Source organism: Protopterus annectens, chromosome 2.part2, assembly GCF_019279795.1.
Source record: "Protopterus annectens isolate FY-2018-M chromosome 2.part2, PAN1.0, whole genome shotgun sequence".
NCBI lineage: Eukaryota > Metazoa > Chordata > Ceratodontiformes > Protopteridae > Protopterus > Protopterus annectens.
In genome coordinates, this window is record NC_056730.1 from 482541516 (window position 1) to 482567966 (window position 26451).

The 26451-nt window shown below is 38.3% G+C and overlaps 1 protein-coding gene across 1 annotated transcript in view; it reads left to right on the forward strand.

The window, feature by feature from the left end:
• Window positions 1-26451, forward strand: part of IQGAP2 (IQ motif containing GTPase activating protein 2) — a gene marked incomplete in the record, with an annotated part of 4327392 nt that overhangs the window by 2748805 nt on the left and 1552136 nt on the right. Inside the window, 2 exon segments of the mRNA XM_044063965.1 lie at window positions 18790-18963; window positions 19055-19197. Coding sequence (XP_043919900.1) covers window positions 18790-18963; window positions 19055-19197 — 317 coding nt within the window.

The following is a 26451-nucleotide window of genomic DNA, read 5'->3' on the forward strand; positions in this document are numbered from 1 at the left end:
CTTGCTTGCAGTCACACACACACTAGCACCCTTGCTTGCAGTCGCACACACAGTAGCACCCTTGTGATCTGTCTAGCACGCTTGCTGATCTGTCCTTTTCTTTTATTCTTAGATATTATATGGTAGAATTGGATACCAGGGAAACAGTAAAAATGTAGAAAGTATCAACAGAACAATGAAGATGTGACAAATTCATAATGTTTGAGTGCATAGTCACATAAATGCGGTAGGCTTTATGTCAATGTCTTCTGCTGGGTATGTCATATACTGATGTGCTAAAGACTTCTGTTACCCTTCCTAGCACTACATCCCTTCTGTCTCCTCATAACACTAATCATATTTTTTACTTTTAATTCGGTTTCAGCCTTCATGAAGATACATTTTAAAGCTCACTGTAGTCCAGGAAGCATCTGTATACTTAGACTGCAACATGCAAACTTCACGGTAACATCAAACAAAAATGCCAAAAGCTGTGCATCAACAAGCTGAGAAATAACCAACTAAAAAAGCTGGCCACAACAGAATGTATGGGCAACAAGTTCTGAAATCAAGAGCACTTTTTTCACCTTTCTAACATGATAATTCCTCAGAAAAACAATTAAATCTTCCAAGTTAAGCTGCAAACCAAGGAAACATGTTGCATTAACACCTAACTATATACAACCAGTTGAAAAACACTTTTAATATAATGCATCCACATACTGCAATCTTGTGGCTTATGCCAAGAATTTTAAAACATTTCTGACAAACAGAATGATTTAAACTTGTAAAACTATGGTATTTAATTCCAACTGTCAATTAAAATCATGATTTTCTAATAAAGTGTTATAATCTATGCCTCTAACCTTTAAATACCCAAGCGAAAAAACACAAAGCGAACTTCTGCATTACAGATTAGACAGCCCTTCAATACATTAAAGTAACACGCGCCAATCATAAAAAGCCACATACAACGCGCAATTGAAAACAACGTGGTTATAGCATTCATTACCAAAACTTAGCTATAACATAAACAAAAATACATAATTTTAGCATGCCCCTAGCTTCCAAAACTAAAATACAGACGTCGACTGTAAAACAAAACCGAATGGAGCAAAATTAGATAAATAAACTATTGACTATGCAGCAATAATACTACTTTAGCCCTACACACTTATAAGCATTATATTCACTAAAAAAAATGAACAAAATATCAGCACTAGGGGCACAAACTATAAAATTAAACATGAACTTACCTTAACTATGAAGACAAACTAGAATGAAAACAAACTGAAAAAGTCCAAAAATGGTTGCTCCCAACCTCCAGAAATCAGAGACAGTCCACAAGATTGTTGAAGTACCCTGAAGGATAGGAACGAAATCCAAGTGAATCCAAGTAAAAAGCTATGATGGTTTGAATGCAATTTTTAATAAAAAACAAAAAGCGTTTGCTACAGACGCAGCTGTAGCTTCCTCAGAACTGAATTTTCAAATACCGCCAAATTACAAATATAGTCACGTCCTATGCGTGTACTAATTAAGCAAAAGCTTAAAGATAAACCATGAAGAAACATCCATAGTACATAATTGTATCTAAAACCAGAATAAGAATAAAAATGAACATAAAAGTGAACCTAGAGGTTAATTCATATTTAAGAAATAATTCCCCACATTAATAAATATTGTGGGACATTTTAAAACATGTTTTGTATTTTTAGTGGGCAGCGTGTGGTAAATAATTAACAGTGCAACAGCCAACACTTGTACTTGCCCCCTTGCTTACACACACACACTTGCCCCTTGCTTACACACACACACTTGCCCCTTGCTTACACACACACACACACACACACACACACACACACACACACACACACACACACACGCCCCTTTGCTTACACACACAAACACACACTTGCCCCCTTGCTTACACACACAAACACACACTTGCCCCCTTGCTTACACACACAAACACACACTTGCCCCCTTGCTTACACACACTCACACACACTTGCCCCCTTGCTTACACACACACACACACACACACACACACACACACACACACTTGCTTACACACACACTTGCTTACACACACACACACACTTGCCCACACACACACACACTTGCCCCCTTGCTTACACACACACACACACACACACACACACACACACACACACACACACACTTGCCCCCTTGCTTACACACACAAACACACACTTGCCCCCTTGCTTACACACACAAACACACACTTGCCCCCTTGCTTACACACACAAACACACACTTGCCCCCTTGCTTACACACACTCACACACACTTGCCCCCTTGCTTACACACACTCACACTTGCCCCCTTGCTTACACACACTCACACACACTTGCCCCCTTGCTTACACACACTCACACACACTTGCCCCCTTGCTTACACACACACACACACACACTTGCACCCTTGCTTACACACACACACACTTGCACCCTTGCTTACACACACACACACACTTGCACCCTTGCTTACACACACACACACACACACACACACACTTGCACCCTTGCTTACACACACACACACACACTTGCACCCTTGCTTACACACACACACACACACACACACACACTTGCACCCTTGCTTACACACACACACACACACACACACACACACACACACACTTGCACCCTTGCTTACACACACACACACACACACTTGCACCCTTGCTTACACACACACACACACACACACACACACACACTTGCACCCTTGCTTACACACACACACACACACACACACACACACACACACACTTGCACCCTTGCTTACACACACACTTGCACCCTTGCTTACACACACACTTAGGCTGCGGTAGCGTTGTCGCGTTTGATTCTCAGCGAGAGAAGCTTCTACTGCGTGGTGGGATGCGTGAATGAAGTGTGCCTTTTCTGAAGCTTGTGCGGCATGCTGGTAAGCCAAAAAACAAGCAAAAGAATACACTTTTAAAACAGTAAAAAAAAAATAATAATACACAAGAGGCTGTTAACCGGAGTTGCGCTGTGGCGACCATTAACCAGGAAAAACCGAACATTGACCACGAAAAACCGAACAAAACTCGACCATTAACCAGGAAAATAAAAAAAAAAAAAAAAACTTCATCACTACAGAACAATCATAGACAGCCAAACAGTAAATTCGCAAAAGGCGCCGATCGAACAAAGCAACCAACAGATACCATTCACGCGGACTTTAGACAACGTGGGTTTCAGCGTACAACTTACAAACAACAAATAAAATATTAATTTGAGCATGCCCCTACCTTCCGACTCGATAATAATAATAATAAGGACGCCAATTACACCAAAAAAACAAACGGAGCACACAAATATAAATAAACATCGCAAGTACATAAATAATAAACTAAAGAATCGACATTACTAAAAATTAAACAAAGAGTGACACACTTCTGAGCATTAAGTCGACTAATGTGTGCATAACGACAAATATCAATGCTAGGGACACATGGACATTTAAAATTTATAACTTACCTTACTTACTGAAGTTTTCCAACGCTTGAGAAAAAGCTTCCAGCGAGTCCTTCACAGAAAATGGAGCCGACAGCAGTCACTTCGCTCAAAAAGAAGTTCCACACAGCAGCTACGTTTTATTAGGGTAATAGTGGGCTGGCCAAGGCAGCAATGGCATCACAATGTGGGAGGATCACAGGAGCTTCAATGCAGCATGGAAATAAGGCAGAGTTTACGTCACTTTGGGGGTGGAAACCTCCAGGGATTGACTTGAGGAGCTGTGGCAGATGTGACATCATTATTTAAGAGACAAGTAGACATTTTTATTTTGGGTTAGAAAACGGAAACTCATATAGTACGGAGATTTAGGAAGCTCAGATTTAAAACTGTTTTGATCACTTTATTTTAAAGCTGTAGTTTTTTTTTTTTTTTGCCTGTAGCACATAAGGGGGACTTAAGGAAACAGCAGATAGAGCAATTAGATTTAATATCCCATTGTTTTCCTTTAAGTTCCTGTGGTGCAAGAAAATTTTTTTATGATTTCTTACAATTAAAACTGTGGCTATCCTGCCTGTCCTGTCTGTCTTGGAGAATGTTTTTCTCACTGCTTTTTCCTTACCTGATGGTGTGCCTGTACTTAGGAAGTCTGACAAGTTACATAAGCTACCACAGACACACAAGTACCTGTCTTCTAATTTTAATGCAGTTCTTTCTCCATTCAAATCTGCTTCTGCTGAACACATTACAACTGCTAACCCCATTTCCACTGACAAGAATGGGAAAGCAATGGATAAATTGGGAAGGAGCATGTATAATTCTGGTACTTTGACTTTCTAATTTTAAACTGTCAGGCTCATATGTTAGTTTTTATTATCTTTTGAGAGCACACAGAAGTTAAAGCCTAATCTTGTTTCTTATGAGGTAAAGAGCTTATAAATGCTTCTGTGACAGGAGATTCTTGTCTGACTAAGCATATTTTAAAGTGCATCTATGATGCTGATGATTCTTCCCCCAGAAATGCAGCTGCTGGATCAGTTTTGAGGAGATTTGCTTGACTTCATTCTCATAATCTTCCTGATTTTAAATCTAAGATTTTAAATTATCATTTGGGATAAACAGGTTCAGTTTGGCCCTTCTGCAGCTGAAGAGTTTGTGGATGTTCATGTTTCACTGTTGCAGTCATTACATTTGGGTTATCTGCTTGCAGGTAGCCCTCAGTCAGCCTGATTAACAAAGTCTTGGGTCCTGCGTCGGTTGGTATCCCTTCTTCCATGACGTCAGGTCATCAGGGGTATAAAACATGCAGCCGACGCCATTACATCAGTCTTTCTTGCCGTGCGGTGCCCGAAGCAGAAGCAGTTCTGAAGTGCCGGTCAGCCGACTCCTGAAATTTTCATTTTCGAGTTTTAGAACCGAAGTATTCAACTAAAGTTAAGTACCCCGTTGGGGAAACTTTTTCTTGCTCCTTACCGATGTCAGGAAAAGTTAATAACTGCATTACTTGTGAAAAGCAAATACCTCATAAAGACTTTCATTCGTACTGTATTCCTTGCCTAGGCCCTGACCACGATGTACCTTGCTGTCGGTTTTCTGCTTTATTTAATCAGCGCACTATCCGTCGTCCGTATATTTTCGCCTCTACATATTTCGGTTCTCAGTTTAATTATCCAGAAATGTCGTCGGTTAGCCATCCGACTACCGGGATTCCTAAAAAACGCAAAGATAAAGACGGAGACAGGCCGCCGAGGTCCAAAACTGCTGACGACGCTTCTCCTAAGCCAGTCGCCAGTTCGCCGGTACTCAGTAAGGCGCTTTTGCAGCCCCTGATACCCACTACTACTGATTCGCAGGCCTCTACTGAGACTCATTCAGAGTCCAGTATGCTGTGAGATGCTTCAACTATAGAACCCACGGATATCTCTACCTTGGATGGATACACTCTAACATCTACATTTATGGCAAGTGTACACAACTGTACTTTATGGCATTTGTAGGATTTGATAAGAGACTATAAAAATGTCAGGCCCATCCTGTCTGGAATGTTTATGGTGAAGTAATTCTCTCTCTGCCTGACTGAGAGCATGCCCATCTTGCCCCCAGTGCCCAAAATCTCACTGAAACCAGATGTTTTATAAAAATGATGGCCTGATGATGCTCCCAAATCTCCTACCTCTTTAGGGTGTCAAAATTTCTATGAACAAGACTATAGTCATGCACTACATCAACAAGCAGAGGAAGACAATGACCTTAGCTCCCTTCTGTCAGTGTCTCAAAAGATTGTTGACTAGGTATTGTAGAAGGAGATTTCCCTTTCATCCCAGTACATTTCTGGGATATTTTAGTGTAGTGAGCATCCTTAGCTGGTTTATTTGCTTAGGCTATCATTAGGATCACTGTCAGGCAGTCATGGATGTTCTTCATGTAGATCACTGTTGCATTCATAGTCTTTGATCCAGAAGAAAGGAGGTCATTGTCCTACTGTACTCATCCCTCATTAGACCCATTATAGAATACAATGCCCCGTTTGGTATGTACCTCTCAAGACATCTGCAACAACTGGAAAGGCCGCAGGAATACCTCACTAAAAGAATCACAGGGCTAAAGCAGATGCCCTACGCTGACCGCCTTAAAAAACTCCAGCTATACTCTGTCGCATATAGTCTACTCAGAGGCGATCTCTGCTTAACATACAAGGCCATGTCAAACCCAGAGGTGTTGGACATGCTACACTTAAAGAAATCCCAATCTCTCAGAGCCACACTCTCCAGGGATCTAAACCTTGTCATCACAATAAACAAAACATACAGGAGGAATAGGTTCCTGACCCAGAGACTCCCCAGACTCTGGAATAGATTGCCCATACATGTCAAGCAGAGTGCCTCTCTGGTCCTCTTCAAAAGGAACCTTGACGATTGGATGGGAGAAAGGAAATTCACCCCGGGGATCATGTCCATCACCCTGCTAGACAGGGGCCCAGGGAAGTAAATAGTGTGGGAAAAAATAGCCAGGGAATTGTTATGGCTAGGTTTGTATAGGCCCTAGGGCTGATAGCCTAGTACCAACCTATGATGAGTACAGCCACAGGTGAGGTCTGTTGTTCACCCTAACTGATTTGCCCCCTTCTTTCTAGTTAGACTGACTCATTCCTAGGGATGGCAGCCTTTTCTTTCTTGATGCAGTACAGCAATGCAAGTCTGCACTGTATGAAAGCTCTGGTCAGTGAGTCTCAGTGGTCTGGTCATGATGATTCAGAGGTGGACAGATAAATACCAAACTGGGCACTTTTCCTCCTCCTGTAATAATGCTTTGTTGTTACTTAGCTGTCTATTGAGTTTAGTCTAGTGACTGTGGACATGTGAAGGCTGCTAAGGATATGTCTGTACAATCCACTTTTGATGAGTGTGTGAGAGAGAATATATATATATATATATATATATATATATATATGTAAATATATATAAATATACACACACACATGTGTGTGTGTATTATATGCTTATCTAAAGATAGATAGATATATATATATATATATATATATATATAGAGAGAGAGAGAGAGATAGGTATTGTGTGCGCTCTCATGCAAAATTTAGACTCCTCATAAAAATTTCCTTTCACAAATAAATTTTTCCTGGGAGTTGTCCTTGATGTGTTGTTCTCTTGTGTTTTCTTTCCTAATGCTCACAAGTAGTCCAGGAGAACTTGTCTTATTCTCTGTGTATGTCTTAAAAAGCAGAAACTAGAGTCCTTTGCCTACCAGGTTGCCTTACCTGACAACTCCCAGCAGTCATCTGTGTCTGGCATTTCTCCCAAAAAAGAAGTGGATGGAGAAACTGGTTGACCAAGAGAAAATTAAGTCACTGACTGAGGACAGGACATCAGCACTGCTTTCCTGTCTCCCTAGTCCATAATTTATTCATTTCAAACCCCTCCCCACCCATGACAGCTGTTGCTGCTGAGACCTTTTGATCTGCTGCTCTGGAGGTCACCATGTTTAAAGTGTCTAGCATTACTTGTCAGGCTGAAAATGCCCTATTCATGTCTGGATTAGATCCTAGTTACTAGTCAGTCAGTTATTCTTATATTGTGGTGACACTGGGGAGGCAAATATCCTATTCATATTAAGGGGATGTTTGGAATTGTCTTTTTGAGTTGTGAAAGACTCTGCCATGAGTCCTTGTGTTGGAGGAAGCGCCTCCTGCCATTTGGAGACTGAGGTATCTGAGGGTCCGCTATCTGTTTTTAGGAATTCTCTGACACCATTTGATACCCATATGCAAGGTGACATCCTATGTCTCATACCTAGTAACTGTGCCTCTGAAGTCTAGCAGAAGCTGTCCCAACATTTTTCCCTCTTCACCAAATCTTGCAAGGCAGATCAGTTACTGTCTATACCTGGGGCTGCCCCTTATGAACAGGAAGAGACAGCTGTGTCCTGAATGGAAGCTAGATTCTTGAAAATGCCAGTAATTTCTGCTGTTTGAATCCTGAGCTATTTGGTTTGAGAATCCCTTTTCTAGCCTTTCATAAGGGCATATTTTTTGCTGTGATACTGCATTCCTTCTGAAGGTGCTTTCTAATTTGTACACTAAACACTTGATTGATCACCAAGTTTATTTTCCAGAAAGTTTCATTTAGGGTGATACTCTTCTGATTACTGTGTACCTTTTGTATGCTTGCAGGTAAAGACGAATGGTGAGTACAGTCAAGCATCATTGTTGCTTGCTGTCGTTACCAGTTTCTAAACCATCTTATGAACAGAATGGCATTGTATAATTATATGTGCCATTGTATATATTTGTTCACAGTGTTACCTGTATTGATATTCTTACTGTACTTTAGTATTTACATTTTTATATATGTGAAGTATTTGTCATTTTTAACTGTATTTTTGTTCTAGTCCAATAAGTGCTAAAGCAGAACAAATGCCTCTCTGTAAACAGCCAAAATAAATGTCAGTAAAATCCAAACCAGAGAGAGCAAACCATGGAACGATGACCAGACGACCATAAACTCTGTCAGTAGTATCACAACCTGTAGAAAACCTACAGCAATGCCTCATTGAATATATAAAACTTTTATTGAAACTGCAGGTTAGCGCTTTCGCCGAATGGCTTCTTCAGACCTTTACAATCAATAAATTATTAAGCCACTTATATACAACAAAAGGCAGGAATTACAATCATTCTTAAAGTGCTAATGCATAATTATCAAAAAATTTTATAAAACCATACAATAAAACAAATCATTCATAGTACATAACTAATCCTAATAAAATCTAACTTATATAGTCATACTTATATCAATTACATAAACTATATATATAAAAAATGTATATACAAACATACACTTAAAATCTGATGTATTGTCTGGGGTGGAATACTTATATGATAGAGGTAATGCATTGCTACCAGCACAACTCAATAAACTACACTTATTCATTATTTTATTACATAATAATGAAGCTCCCTAAATTCATTAATCATATTATCACTTGTGTAGTCTCCTTGACCTCAAAAAAGGTTTTACAGAGACCATACTATTAAGACCGGGAGGGATATCAGACCTAAACTTCATAATCCAACTAGCTTCTCTTGTTTCTGTATAAGTCCTGATATCACCTCTCCTCGGTCCTGGGGTAATCTGCTCTATGATCAGAAACTTGAATGTATGTGTGTCTCCCTGCATCATAACATGCCTAGCTAGAGCATTAGTCTTAACTCTTGTCCTAATATTATATACATGCTCACGTATACTATCCCTCAACATCCTATTGGTTTTACCAATATAGAATGCTTGGCATTCAACGCAGGAAGCTAAATAAATAACATTAACTGATAGACATGTCCCATTCACTCTAAATTCATACACCTTAGATGACTTAGGATGTATAAATATATTATCTTGGTTTATATAACTGCAGAAATTACATCTGTTGCATCTCGATGTTTTATATGGTAAAGTCGGGTGATGCCCTACTTGTTCCTTTGGATAACATAATAACCTATTCTTTTTATTTCTATATACGAACCTAGATGCTCCTCCAACTATACTCATAAGTCCCGTATCCACAGTTAAAACACCCCAATGTGCCCTAATAATATCCTTTATTATTCCTATGTCACTAGTGTAAAAAATGGAACAAGCTGTTCCTCTGTTCATCCTTTCCTCTTGATATGAGCCTACGTGATCCTTGGTTCTATGGTCACCATAGGTGGAAATCTCACCAAAATATGGTGCTGCACGGTTCTCTCTAAGTGTATTAATGTCCGCAGTCCCTTTCAATATATCATTGACAGAGTAACCCCTTGTCTGGAACCTACCACATAATTCATCTAACTCCTTCCTATAACCTAATTCGGTGGGGTTATATCTAGATATACGCATCGCTTGTCCCTTCACCACATTGTGGTGTACATAACCTGGATGCATACTCGTCCTGTGAAGTAATACATTCTTATGACAGCTCTTCCTAAATACACCAGTGTTCACCATGCCATTGGGTAACCTCTCTACAAAAACATCCAAAAATGGAAGTTTGGTTGTTGAAGATTCATATGTAAATCTTAAATATCCAGTTGCAGAATTAAGCTCATCTACAAATAACCCCAATTCAGTGGACGTACCTGTCCATATGAGGAAAAGGTCGTCCACAAAACGCCTGTAGAAAGGAATAAACCTTTGAAAATGCTGCATTGGAAATAAATACTCATGTTCCCATTCTGCCATAAAAAGGTTGGCGTAGCTATTGGCACAAGATGTGCCCATAGCTACGCCATCCCTCTGTAGATAAAAGCTCCCTTCAAAATAGAAAACATTTGACTCTAACACCATCTCCAATAAATACATAAGAAGCTCTATTTTATTATCCGACATCTGTGTGTTCCTTCTCAAATATTAGCTTATCATTGTTGTCCCTTCTGTATTGGGAATCACGGTAAACAGGGACTGGATGTCTAAAGATACAAATAAATAATCAGTCACCATAGTAGTGTTCCTCATAAAATCATTCAAATCTAGAAGGAACTGTTTCATGTCCCGTAAAACAAATTCATTCAGATCTACGAACGGTCTAAGCTGTCTCTCTATATAAATGGAAATCGGTTCAGTTGACCACCCTCTACCCGCCACTATAGGCCTGAATGGAGGATTATCCTTGTTCTTATGCACTTTAGGGAGCCCATGCATAATTGGGATCAAAGGATATTCAACCAATAAAAACCGATACAACTCAGTGTCTATTAAACTGCCGACACATAAATCTTCCAAATCTGATTGTATACTATTGATAATAGTATCAATCATATCTCCTTCTATCGGCCTATAATGAATATTATCAGATAGCATTTCTCTCATTCGAGTTATATAATGCTCCATATCCATGAGTACTGCCCCACCTACTTTATCACTAAATGTTCGTTTTCCCTTCCCACATCTTTTTTATGTTGTAATTCGTATGTTTGTTTGGGGAGAGTTTCCTTTTTTGTCTGCCCCTGCTTGCAGATCGCATTCTTCCTTCTCTCCTCTCTGACCTGATGGGTGATGACACACCCTTTCCCCATCAGGTCAGAGAGGAGAGAAGGAAGAATGCGATCTGCAAGCAGGGGCAGACAAAAAAGGAAAATTTAGTTATTAACATTTCATCCCGCTTACTAACAGAAGATGAAGTGAATGTATTAGACAAGGGATTGTCTTTTATTCCTACCACTTGTAGTAGATATGAAGAAACCATGCGAGACTTTAAATTATTTGTTCGTAACTTATCATTGAAAATCTTTTTCAATAATAGTGATATGACATCTACCATGGGACTTAAGAAACCCAGTGTATTTACCCCGCCATTACATCCATTGTTGGCTGCCTATAGTAAATTGGTAGAGGAAGATCTATTTAAATTATATGAGGGCAGTGAGAGGAGAATACCTAGGAACAGGTTTAATTTATCCTTTAAACAGAGAGAGTCCTTAAACAATTTAATGAATGACCAGTCCTTTGCTATTAGGCCAGCTGATAAAGGAGGTGGGGTAGTACTCATGGATATGGAGCATTATATAACTCGAATGAGAGAAATGCTATCTGATAATATTCATTATAGGCCGATAGAAGGAGATATGATTGATACTATTATCAATAGTATACAATCAAATTTGGAAGATTTACGTGTCGGCAGTTTAATAGACACGGAGTTGTATCGGTTTTTATTGGTTGAATATCCTTTGATCCCAATTATGCATGGGCTCCCTAAAGTACATAAGAACAAGGATAATCCTCCATTCAGGCCTATAGTGGCGGGTAGAGGGTGGTCAACTGAACCGATTTCCATTTATATAGAGAGACAGCTTAGACCGTTAGTAGATCTGAATGAATTTGTTTTACGGGACACGAAACAGTTCCTTCTAGATTTGAATGATTTTATATGGAACACTACTATGGTGACTGATTATTTATTTGTATCTTTAGACATCCAGTCCTTGTTTACCGTGATTCCCAATACAGAAGGGATAACAATGATAAGTCAATATTTGAGAAGGAACACACAGATGTCTGATAATAAAATAGAGCTTCTTATGTATTTATTGGAGATGGTGTTAGAGTCAAATGTTTTCTATTTTGAAGGGAGCTTTTATCTACAGAGGGATGGCGTAGCTATGGGCACATCTTGTGCCAATAGCTACACCAACCTTTTTATGGCAGAATGGGAACATGAGTATTTATTTCCAATGCAGCATTTTCAAAGGTTTATTCCTTTCTACAGGCGTTTTGTGGACGACCTTTTCCTCATATGGACAGGTACGTCCACTGAATTAGGGTTATTTGTAGATGAGCTTAATTCTGCAACTGGATATTTAAGATTTACATATGAATCTTCAACAACCAAACTTCCATTTTTGGATGTTTTTGTAGAGAGGTTACCCAATGGCATGGTGAACACTAGTGTATTTAGGAAGAGCTGTCATAAGAATGTATTACTTCACAGGACGAGTATGCATCCAGGTTATGTATACCACAATGTGGTGAAGGGACAAGCGATGCGTATATCTAGATATAACCCCATCGAATTAGGTTATAGGAAGGAGTTGGATGAATTATGTGGTAGGTTCCAGACAAGGGGTTACTCTGTCAATTATATATTGAAAGGGACTGCGGACATTAATACACTTAGAGAGAACCGTGCAGCACCATATTTTGGTGAGATTTCCACCTATGGTGACCATAGAACCCAGGATCACGTAGGCTCATATCAAGAGAAAAGGATGAACAGAGGAACAGCTTGTTCCATTTTTTACACTAGTGACATAGGAATAATAAAGGGTATTATTAGGGCACATTGGGGTGTTTTAACTGTGGATACGGGACTTATGAGTATAGTTGGAGGAGCACCTAGGTTCGTATATAGAAATAAAAAGAATTTAAAAAGGTTATTATGTTATCCAAAGAAACAAGTAGGACATCACCCGACTTTACCATATAAAACATCGAGATGCAATAGATGTAATTTCTGCAGTTATATAAACCAAGATAATATATTTATACATCCTAAGTCATCTAAGGTGTATGAATTTAGAGTGAATGGGACATGTCTAGCAGTTAATGTTATTTATTTAGCTTCCTGTGTTGAATGCCAAGCAGTCTATATTGGTAAAACCAATAGGATGTTGAGAGATAGAATACGTGAGCATGTATATAATATTAGGACAAGAGTTAAGACTAATGCTGTAGCTAGGCATGTTATGATTCAGGGAGACACACATACATTCAAGTTTCTGATCATAGAGCAGATTACCCCAGGACCGAGGAGAGGTGATATCAGGACTTATACAGAAACAAGAGAAGCTAGTTGGATCATGAAGTTTAGGTCTGATATCCCTCCCGGTCTTAATAGTATGGTCTCTGTGAAACCTTTTTTGAGGTCAAGGAGACTACACAAGTGATAATATGATTAATGAATTTAGGGAGCTTCATTATTATGTAATAAAATAATGAATAAGTGTAGTTTATTGAGTTGTGTTGGTAGCAATGCATTACCTCTATCATATAAGTATTCCACCCCAGACAATACATCAGATTTTAAGTGTATGTTTGTATATACATTTTTTATATATATAGTTTATGTAATTGATATAAGTATGACTATATAAGTTAGATTTTATTAGGATTAGTTATGTACTATGAATGATTTGTTTTATTGTATGGTTTTATAAAATTTTTTGATAATTATGCATTAGCACTTTAAGAATGATTGTAATTCCCGCCTTTTGTTGTATATAAGTGGCTTAATTTATTGATTGTAAAGGTCTGAAGAAGCCATTTGGCAAAAGCGCTAACCTGCAGTTTCAAATAAAGTTTTATATATTTACTGAGGCGTTGCTGTAGGTTTTCTACAGGTTGTGATACTACTGACGGAGTTTATGGTAGTCTGGTCATCGTTCCATGGTTTGCTCTCTCTGGTTTGGATTTTATTGTATTTTTGTTCTGTTTTGTTTTGCTTCATTTCTGTCTATATCTTCCAGGCAGAGCCTAGAATGGGTCCTGTGGGATATACCTCATGGAACACATTTTATATTAAATAACGTATCTAAACCAACCAGATAGTATATATTTGAAGTTATGCTCTATTGCTTAAATAGGCAATCTAAGTAACTCTGAGTTTGCTTTGGCAAGACCGATAAGGCAGAAAAAAGAAAAAAGGCAAACAAATGGCCGAACAGGCTTTGTCTGCCTGTTTAACTTACTTTATCAAGAGCTGTTGTTTTATAGAGGTTAAAGCTGTACATGGGACAGTTATAGACTTAACAGCCTTAACTCTATTAATGCAGTATTCTCTTTGGTTGTCTGCATCAAGGGATGTTTCACCTAAGAAATCCTTGCTGCTGTAACTTAAACATTGAAGATGCCTTTATAAAAATGATAGACATAGCAATTGAGCCTGTGGTAGACTTTGACAAGGCAATCCTAAATGGGGTATACTTAGAAGGCAACCAATATGGAACAGTCTCGAGAACTTTCCATGGAAGAGTCAGCTTGAAGATACTGACAAAACTGTTGTCCATTCCTTTAGGACAATGTATTGTATCTGATATATCTGCAACAAGTTTTGAAAAAGAAGGTACTGTTAGTAATTCTGCGTTTGTAGGCCAAAATAATACTTTAGATTCATTTTTTTGTTTTATCTAAAAAATCCCTTTGATAGTATGAAATTGTTTCATGTCAGTTGTACATAATGGCAAATGTATTTCTGATATTAGTGAGTATATCAAACAGTTTGAGAAGAAAACATGGAAATACATATCTCTTATGTATGATTTATATATTGTACCATGCATCAGTTTATGGTACAGTACCTAAAGGTCTGTACTTTTTTTTAAATGGTGTAACTGTATTAGTGCTAAGAATAACATCTACAAAGGACTGACCAATTTTTTCAACAGCTGCTGTCTACAGTTAACTATATTTATAAATCTAGTCTGTCATCTATTAGTAAGTTGGGATAAGGAACAAGTTAGATTGCAGCATGATTACCAAGTTGTTTTGGACTGTTAATAATGAGGTGAACAGTATCATTTCTCGTAAACTGAAAAAAGTTGCAGAGTATTTGGAATCCTTTAAGAATGGTACTACTTGAGCACTGCCATTGTCTGAATCAGCACCATCAGTTTCTTTCAGTAGATTTGAATCAGTTGATTCTACTGGTGAAGTTTTTTTTTGTTTTGGAAAATCATCACAGATCCCCTCCCCTCAAATGTTGAGTCAGACTGGTTGGGAAACATCAAACTGGTGCTTTAAGTTCATCAGGCAGTGTTCATTTAAATCAACCACAAACTTTAAACAAATGCGTTCCATTTCCAGACTTTGGCTAAAATCATCAGGCATACATCCTGAGAGGGACAAGTCATGGACGAGAGAAAGGAAGAGATTATCTGATCTCAGCAACTTGATTTGGACAGTCTGTGTTTCTCCAGTATGGCTTTTAAAAATGTTGGGTCCAATTGGATAAGTTGTGTCTGAACAGAGGAACCAGGCAGGAATGTCCTTATTTCTGATTTTTATTTGCATTATATTTAGAGCCATTGGCAAAGAACACAAGGTAGTCAGAAATTCAAGGATATAATTGGTATGGTGATTAAGAAAAGTTGGCTTTATTTACAGATATTATTTTGTACCTGATAAAGCCAGAAAAGGACATCTCAGTGCTGTGGAACAGAACATTTTAAGACAGTTTCAAGGTTTTCGAGATATAAAATTAATTCAGATAGAACAAAGGCTGTAGTTGTAAACTGTGTACACACACGAGAACTGGTTCAGCAATACCCCCATAATAATGAGAACATAAAATGAAGTATTTAGGAGTAGGGGTTAAAAAAGATTGTGTTATGGCAGCTACAGATTTGTGAGAAGATAGTAAACTATAATACAAAAACTGAGAAACTGGAAGCTCTTGTTTATGGATATGAATAGCAAGATACAAGGAGTGAAATATCTTGTTTGTTCCTTTAGTTTTATATACAGAGCAGGCCTGTTTTTATCAACCAGAAGAGAAGTAGACAGTAACAGAGTTGAAAGATTTTTATCTGGGAGGGAAAAAGAGCAATTGTCAAGTGGGATAAGTTCATCCTTCTAATAGAACAAAGTAGTTTATGATTACCTAATTTGAAGGGATATTTTATAGCTGCACAGTTAAGGCTCATGTACATAACACAAGCAAGAAGCTATAATTCACAGGGAAAAATGGATGATAATGAAACATGGGGGAAAATCAGGAAATAGAGCGAATGAGATTTTGGATGCAGATCCTTAATGAGAATAACAGCCATGTAGAATATTATATTCATAAAGTAGCAGAAAGTATTCGAAGAACTAAGCCAACTTGAGAATGGAGAAAGTAGATTCTGCTGATAGGAATGACTACATATAGGAATACAGAGAATAAGCAAGAGGGGGCGGGAATATAGTGGAGAAAACTGTCAAATGAACCAAGGTATTGGGAGCAAATAAAGAGGGAAAGGTAATAGACTGGGAAGAGACCAAGAAGACATTTGGACTGCCTTCTCTGTGAGGAACTGATGTCAGGGTATAGGCAGAGAGAAAAGGATAGGGGAATCCCAAGTAAAAGTTTATTAGTTGAATCTAGAACAGAAGCTGATGTTAAAAAAAAGGAATAATTAGTAAGGCATATAAAATAGTGCAAGATAACTATAAAAATTAGAGAAGGTTAAAAGATTGGGAAGAGATATCGGATAAGCAATCCACAAGGACATAATGGGGAGGACATATATATGGCACCCAAATATGCAATTAAGTCTAAAAGATTTAGGATTTTTGCTTAGAATTGTTTGCATAGGTATCTTTATACCCCAAGCAGAATCCAAAGAGCTATCCTTAGGTAGTTATCAAATACTGGGGGTGTGATGGGGAAGAAAGAAGTAATTGGAAACATATGTTTTGGGAGAATAAAGAGTTTGGCAGACTTTAAAGATTCTCGGCAGACTGCTCTGTCAGAAGTAGAGAATATAGTAACAGAGATAAAACAACTGGAATTGGTTCCTTTAGAAAAGGGTATGAGCAAATTGCATAGGAAAAATGGAAATTGTGGGAACAATACATGCAGAGGAGAGGAACAAAGTTTAAAGAAGGCAGGATTTGAATGAGCTATGTACTGTCTGACTCACAGTGACTGGATAGATTATGTGATGTATAATGTTTGCAACTACAATTGTGTGTCATCATGGTTTGTAATGTATAAGGTTTGCAACTAAAATTGTGTCAATGTGGTTTGTTTTTATTTATATAAATGTAAAATTGAGTATGTCATACATGATAATTTAATGAAGATGTTTCTTTAAAAAATGTGAAGACATTCAATCACTGTATCTTTGTCAGTTTCTTGGTAAGCAAATAGTGAGATAGCATGTCATCTTTCCTCATTTATAGGTGCTGCCCATCATTGTTGATGCGTGTAATACAGCGAGATGGTTGGCATGCAGCTGTTATGCAAATGACTCGCTGCAAGAACTTTTTTCAGAATTCTACAGTTGTGATGAGTAGTTATGTAATAAGGATACAGTTTGGATCATTCCACTGACCTTTTTTAATATGTAGCAAATAAATGTATTTTCCTAAGACTGTTGATGCAATGTAAAATTCAGTTTTGCACATGACATGGAATTCAACCTTGCATGCCAGCATTATTACCTAACAGTTTGATCTTTCAGTGACACCAGCACCTCTTAGATGAGATACAGGTTGGCATCTTTTCATGTACACATCATTAGTGTTAATCCCTGCATTTGTGATGCTATTCCAAAAGCTGAAGAACAAAATGAGAAATTGCTTGCATTATGCTAAGATGCTTTACCCTTCATGCTAAGTTTCAAAAAAATATGTACTGTATGTATTTACCATTTTGATGGTTATGCAGCCATAACCATTATCTCAACTTTTTTGGAATGGCATCATGATATTATTAAATAGGTTCATAGGTTAGTAATAAGCTAACTGCCCTTGCGAGCCATTTTAAGCCTAGCCAATTATCCCTTGTGAGACTCAAACCCTGCACCTTGGGTTTGTAAGGCAAACACCTTAACCATTAGGCCACCCTCCCATTCCAAATGTGTTACCACCGTGCATTTCACTGACAAGTCTCGAACCCAGACCCTGTACACTACAGTCAGAGCAACATACTACTATGCCAAATCAGCAGTATTAGATATTAGTTTACCTGTGAATGTTATACAGTCCTAGATTTCAGTAGTGCATTGCGTAGTATAGAAATTTCAAGTACAGGGTTTGCTGGGGAAGATTGCACAAATGAATGATATTTTTTTCCTTATGTTAAAAAATAACCCCAGACAGAATACCAGAATGGCTTTTTCTTTTTTATGAGAGCTTTTTGTGTTCTTAGGGGCTTTTGATGGGCAGTCGATCAAGACAAAATGTCTGGAAAGATGCAAAACATTACCATTTTAAATGCATTTATAAGGGCATACAATAACAGTTTGTTGTTTTCTACTAAGTGTTTTGGTACATCTTAACATACTTATTACCAGTTTTTGGGAACAGATTCCTTTACATCAGTACGATCCATCACGAGAGTGGTACAGGTACATCTTGCATACTGCCTGTTGGTGGTAGGTGGGGGGGGTACAAACTCTCTAAACGTGTGTGTGCTGTATGTCTATGTTAAGAAAGTGTACATGGACTAGATTAATTTGTATTTTCAGTTTGCAAGAACAGGAAACAAGCCAGTTGTTGTTTTAATTTTGTCTTTTTTTTTTTTTAATAAATTATGCCTTTTATATGTAGTGGCCATTGGAATGGCAGCAGTAAACTTGGCAATAGAGAAGGGAGATGAGCAGCAGACCTTGTCGGCCCTGCAAGCCCCTGAAGCTGGCCTTCGAGGAGTGGTCACTGAATGTGCAGATGCATACTTCAATGAACTCTCAGAAGCCAAGCAGCAGAAGGTCAATGAAGCTGAGGGTATGTAGGCATGCTTCCACTTATGCAACTCTTCTCCCTGAGAGTAGTGTTTCCCGTTTAACTTTTCACAATGTGATACTTTTTTTTTAAGGAGACTGTAAGTCTGTATGGATTAAACACAGAGTGAAAGGCCAGTATGATTACTATTACAATTTGGAAACATCTGCAGGAACTTGGGTGCAGCCAGAAGGATTTACAGAAAACAATGACCAGCTAACCAGGGAAGAAATACAGGTGAGATTCTCAGAACTTCATTTCTGACTAAATATGTTGGTTGACTTAATTAGAATATTTTATATGTTAATGAAGGTGTCTTTGTTAATGCCTCAGCATACCTCTGAACTTTTTCTTCTGCACATCGTATAATGGCATTTCTGATTTAAGTTTTGAATATTTTTTTAGAAAAAGGTTATTTGGATCTGAGCTTACAGGAATACTGTTTTCACAAACTACTTGTCAGCCTTTTTCAGCCCTTCTCTCTTTAAAACTCTGCAGCATCTCTTGCCAGGAATAACAAGGAACATTACAAAAATAGATGGTTGTGTCATTTAGAAAAAAAATTCAAGCATCTCATTTAGAAACTACTAACATTTTCCCATGCCCAGCTGTGAGTCTGATCATAATTTTGCCTTTCATATAAAATAAATTAGTAACACTTGTATCCTTCCTAAATAGCTTCTGAATCTTTTACTTTCCAAGTCATCTATAACCCTATTTTACCAGAATTCCATTTTTGTCATTGCCATGTCTTGTTTATTACTTACTGGGAGACCTCTGTTACAGTTCTCAAGTGATTAATACCACATTACCTCTGTGTGAACACACAGGTTGGTTTCAGGTGGCAATCCCTCCTTTTCCTAATCTCTTGAGTTGTGCAATCTTGCAGGTCTCCATATTGCCTCTGCCTTTTTTGCAGTATATGTGCACCCATTTAGTAATCTCATTACTGCTGCAGAATCACTGCTGTGTGGATGATAAACAGATCTTATCTGCTTCCATCAGCAACATGTGGCTTACCATGAAAAGTTTTGATGACTGTATAGGAAATCATTTTTTTTTAGTTTTAATTGCCTGAGATTCATTCCAGTTGAAATATTTGCCATAGCCTTTCACATGATGCATGGGATCCTTCACAGCACTTATCCTTGCTTTGTACATCTTCAAGTACACAAAATACATTCTGCGTGTTTGTTTGTAGTGTATGATCTTGATGTGCTCCACAAAAGCAGTCTTTGTGAAGTTATGTTTTCATCAATCACTTGAATTAAATGCATAATTTTTATCAGATGACTTACTAATGGCTGTTTAGGCCATGGTTGTCTCTCTACTGGACTACTGATGGGCCTTTGATGTGGGACTGTCTTTTTTTATTGAATCTGAGTGATTGCAACATATGAATTTTACAGACTCCTACAAGCATCTCTAGATGGACTCACTTTATTGCCATCCTGCATGGTCTGCACTGGCTCCATGTTTAAAGATGTCATAATTTTCTTTTCATTAAAGCCCTACTTATCACTGAGCTCATTTTGTTCTGCTGGCCTTCTCACAATCTCTGTTTGGCTGCCTTTTAGCTGATAGTGATCCCCTGGCTGACACTGGTGTCTTCTAGGCTGCTTGGTTTATTTTCTTGAATAGGCAACCAATTTGTGAGGTACATTATCTCCTCAGTTTTTAGATTTTTGTGATTCATTTTAAATCTGTACGGAAAAAAATTTTGCAGTGCACAGGATTCCACTTGGGATGTCACTTGAGTTACTCTCTTCTGGTTTTATTGTTTGTAAATTACCCTTTTAATATTTAAATCTTTGTAATGTACCTAGATAAATGGGTGTAGAAAAATATGTTTGATTTATTGATAATCACACATGGTAGCAACTTGCTGGTGTTACCCCACTGAGGGACACCTTCTCCTATCAGTATTGTAACTTATTGGGTAATAAGTATGCATGTTCTACAGTAGGCATCCAATGAGTCCAGAACCTTGCAATAACTTGCACCACTCATTTCATTCAGAAAGGACCCTCCGTGTTTTCGACATTTTGCCTTCCTTTGTTTTACGTATACACCAAGGCCATAAATACAGTATGTCTGCAACTATCTGCTTACACTCCTACATTTCTGCCTCTACCTCTTCCTTGCTTTCACTTACCTTATAGCTCCAAAGCTTCTATTTCTCATACTGATTGTTTTTCTTTGCACTCTTCTGTGAGGGGGTGCCAGCCCACTCCGTTAGCCCTCGCTACGCTCAAGCTCACTCCACTCCCCTACTCCCATTCCCACCCACCCCAGCATCACCTAAACTTATACCAATGCTAACCACTCCCCTAACTTCCCCTAATCAAGAATCAGCCTCCCATCTGAAAGTCACACCTCAGTTAACCAGTCACACTATTTGTAACACTCCTCCCTCTCCTCTCACAACTCAATTGCAACAGTCCTTAATCACGCTACCCCCACCACACTAAACCAACAACCCACTTTCCCTTCATCACAGCATCCAGGTAACCTACTTTTTAAAAAGAATACACACCATGCTCTTTCTCCTGCCCGCAGTCTATACCCTACTGCTATCTGCATACTGTCTAACATTCTGCAGTCACCTACAGATACAACATGTCCATAGCCCCACACTATATTCTACTAATACCCTCCACTCCTCACTCTCCTACCTTGCCATCTCCTCCTAACTCTACGATCACACACCTATTGCATACTTCCACTTCAAACATATAGTTATCAGTAATACCACTAACCACTTCAGCAAACACCTTCTCATACTCTTCAAATAGTCACATAAACATGCATGTGTATTATCACTCCATAGTGGTGATATACACCCAAGTCCTGGGCCACATGCTGCACAACATACTATCATGGCTACCATTCCACCCCCTCCTCATGATGAAACTAGAGACCACCTCATTCTTAACATGAACCTTAGAAGCCTAGTTAACAAGATCACAGACTTTCATGCAGTCATTCCACAATATTCACCAGATATTCTTATAGCAACAGAAACTTGGCTAAAACCTCATACCCAGACATACTCCCACAAGGTTATAATGTACACAGGTTAGACAGGATCAGGAAGAAGGGTGGCGGGTTTGCAATCTTCTACAAAGATAACCTCCGCATAGTCTACCTACCATTCAAATACCCTTATGATAACTTTGAAGATCTAGTAACACAGCTCAGAATCAACTCAGAGAAAAATGTTACCATAATAGCCACTTACTTACCTCCCAAGAATACTTCCACTGCCATTGAGGAACTCATAGGTTCATAGGTTTGTACTGAGCTATCTGCCCGAAGGCATATATTAGCCCAGCCACGTTGCGTGGTATTCACCGCCCCTTTAGTAGTTCCCTAGACCCTTGTACTAGCAGCTAGTACCCTTGGCCCCTATCTAGTAGTGCTGTTGGTGTGATCCCCGGTGTGAACTTTCTGTCATAGCCTGGACAGCCTCCACCTACACCCATGAAACCATTATTACAGGCGACTTCAACTTAGACTGGAACACTTGCACTGGTGATAACCCCTTTACCTTCATAAATCTACATGGTTTCTCCCAAACAATCCCGTTTCCCACACAAATAGATAAACATAGCAAAAGGGAATCTATCTTAGACTGGTCCCTTATCCAACAGTACCACCCACAACTATCTCTCCGGATGCCTTCCAAATAATTTAAGTGACCATAGACCTACCTACTTAATCCATCATCGGCTCAACTCGCCCAGAACCATAGTTTACAAAGTCATGCAAAATACCAAAAACCTCTCCAGTGAAGCATTCGTAGATATGCTCAATACATTCAACTGGACACCACTCCATCATCTCCAACTTGACCAAGTCGTAACATACTTCAGTGACACATTTCTAGTTATTCTAAATAGCTTAGCACCAACTCGTGCATGTTGTGTTAAAAATAAGAGATTGCCCTGGATATCAAAATAAACCATTAAACTTCAAAAACTAAGGGACAAAACCTGGTATCAATACCAGAAAAACAAACGACAATAAAACTCTGCTAACATACCAGCAGCTCTGCAATCAAAAAAAAAAAAACTCAAACCAGACAAAAAACATATTTTACAACTATGCAAAATAAATATGAAAACAATCCCAAAAAGTTCTGGCAAGCAATTAACTCACTCCTCCACCCAGGTAAAGCTACAACTCCAGAACCAATAACCAAAGTGTGAGTATCGCCTCACAAATCAACACCTACTTTATAAACACCATCCTCTCCTTAGTTACAGGGAACAATTTCACCCATGTCTCTCTTCCACCTAATGTGGAAACTAGCAACAACTTTTTTGACTTCAGACCTGTCCCAACTAACACCATAAGAACAATGCTGAAAAAACTGAAACCTTCTTCCTTAGCAGCTAACCAACTCCCCAGTGAGTACATCAAACTGTCAGCTGATGCCATACCTCTGCCTATTTCCATTCTAGTAAATAGGTCTATAGCAGAACTATATGTCCCAAAATTATGGAAAATTTCCTGTGTCACCCCTCTGCATAAAGGAGGAACATCAACAGAATTAAACAATTACAGACCCATAGCCATCTTTTCCCCCTGTGTCAAAATTCTGGAAAAGTGTATCCACACTCAATTACTACAATACCTGTTGGCTCACAACCTTATCTCTCCCTCCCAACATGGTTTCAGACCAAAGCATAGCACCATCACAGCCCTAATTAGTTTCTCTAACACCATCAACCAACTGAGAAATTCTAACCAGCAAGTAGCATCAATTTTCTTAGACATGTTAAAAGCATTTGACACTTTCTCTCATCAGAAACTCCTTAGTACTCTTGCCTCACTAAACCTATGAAAGACTTTCCTCTCCTGGCTCCTAAGCTATATTTCTGACGGACAACAAGCAGTACAATGGAAATCCAAACTCTCACCACTTCTGCCTGTCTCTGTTGGAGTCCCCCAAGGGTCCATATTAGGACCCCTTCTTTTCACCATCTTCTATAATGATCTTGCCTCATCCACAACACATGCTAAAGGTAGTTCAGTATGTGAACGATTCAACTTTAATCTGCTCAGCCGATACCTTACCAGACCTCCAAATAGTAGCCCAACAAGCTTTTAATAATATAGAAACATATCTAAGTAAATCGCAACTAATCCTCAACCCCAAAAAGGAACAGTTAATGCTATTTATCAGTAGCAAACAATCACCGGCCACCCCTCCTTTCACTATTCTCTCAGCAAACAACACAGTCATCCAACCAGCTGAGCATACAAAACTCCTTGGAGTGACAATTGACAACAAACTCAGATTTGACCAACACATAGCCACCACAATTAAGAAAGTTCACATCAAACTTGGCTCACTGTACAGAAGCAAGCCATTCCTCAGTGACAATACCAAACTAGCCATATTCAGAACCTTCCTCCTCTCTACACTCTTATATGCTTTCCCCCTCTTTACCAACTTAAAAAAATCAGACTTAACCAAATTGGAAACTTGCTACAACAAAATAGCCTGTTTCGCAGCCACCCTTCCCCACCAAACCCACCGTTGTGTTGCTCTACATACATTAAATTGACTTGAGCTACCTAACCACCTTCGTTTCTACCAACTTAAATTCGCACACAGTATCATCTTCCATCCTGACAGTTGCCCATCCCTCATGGAGCTTATTGTTCCCTACTCATGCCTACGAAGTCTAAGATCTGCAGACAGAAACTTTCTCACAGTAAGCAAAGCTAACACTCATGGTAAAGCCCTATTCTCAAATCAAATAGCCAAATTATGGAACGCTGTACCCCACACCCTCCAAAACACACCTGAATCGATTAGTTTTAAACTACTATTTTAACATCTAGCCAAGAACTGGCATTGCTCCTGTGCCAAACCTGAATGACAAGATATATATAACTCTCAACACACTGTCCACTCCTTATCTTATTTTCTCTCTCTCCTCAGTGTTTATTACTAAAAAATAAATGTATATATAAAGGAAATCTCAACTGATCATAGCTATTATTTAGTATGTACACACTACTATATTTTTTCTCACTGTCATCTTCACTGAAATGCTTGTGTTTTCTTTTTTAACCTGTATCTAGTAGAAAACTGTATTGAATACTACTTTGCATAGACTAACTAGAAGATATGTATTCTGTATCTTACTGTATGTATACTATTGTACTAATTATTGTATATTGCTTGTATTTCTGTGGAGCCTTTCTCCCCCGGCCTCGACTGAAAATGGGCTTCTGGCCCAGTTGGACTTTCCCAGTAAATAAATGTAAATAAATAAATCTGATTTGAGATGTGGCATATGCGGTAGCATCATGCAGCCTCATTGCATTATTTGCAGCTTTTTTTCTTATTCAGCATATTTTCGTAAGGAATCAGATAAATAAACACACACACTTTCTTTTGAGCATATACAGTAACACATTACAGATGAGATTTAAAATGCAACACTTTCTTGTACAAAGACCATTTACTGTCTGTCACTTCAAAAAAAAAAGGAGAAGCCTCTCCGGCAGTCACCTCCTCTTCCCCACCATTGGACCCTTCTTTTATTTATTTTTGTTGTGTAAACATCTTTGCTAAATTATCACTTAAGAGACAAACATTTGTAGAGAAAAAAGCAAACTGTATTAACATTGTTTCAGTTTACACACATACATTAAATATGTTTTCTTGGTGCTTGCGTATTATTGCAACCACATTACAAACATCTCACTGCAGGACACAACAGCCCAAAAAAGGTGTTGGAAAGAAAATTTACTGCTGTGAGAGTCTGATTGTCACAGTCACACACACCTGACCTGTAGCCACAATCTCTGGAGTGAGTAGCTCTCTGATGTTTATATGGTTACTAAACAAAACTTGGAAGTAAAACATTTAAACGTGCCACATTGTTTTCAATTGGCGATAAAACTGCAATGGCATTTCTTTAAATGTAAATGAGTGCGGGACTTCAACATATAATGACACACATTTGAGTTTCAAACTTTATGCCCGTCAAGAATGTAATGCAAAACCTGTTATTCTAGTAATGAATTTTATAAAAGCAACATTTAAAAGATGTCCTTAGTTTTGGGCCTTTGTCCCCCCTATTATTTTAAGCTATGACCAGATTTCTTGTGGTGAGAGGTTGACCAGTATAGCTTTCAAGACTGTTACTTACATAGTTTTTATCCTTTTATATATTTGCACTGTTGTTAAAACCCTTTATTCTGTCAACATTATCAGTGAAGATTAAAATATATAGAATGTGTTTCTGATGTGAACTGTATTCGTTAATGCTGACACAGTAGATTAGTTACATACAGGATGCACAGTTGTGAATAGACTGGATTTTTGCTGATTTTTGGGGATTAATTGGTCTAACATTCTTGTTGAAAAAAGGAATAGAAGCCACTATGATTATGATGATAGTTTCACTACATATTGCAGACAAAAAGTACTGTGACTGAAGTAATGTAGCAAGACAAGGGCATTGC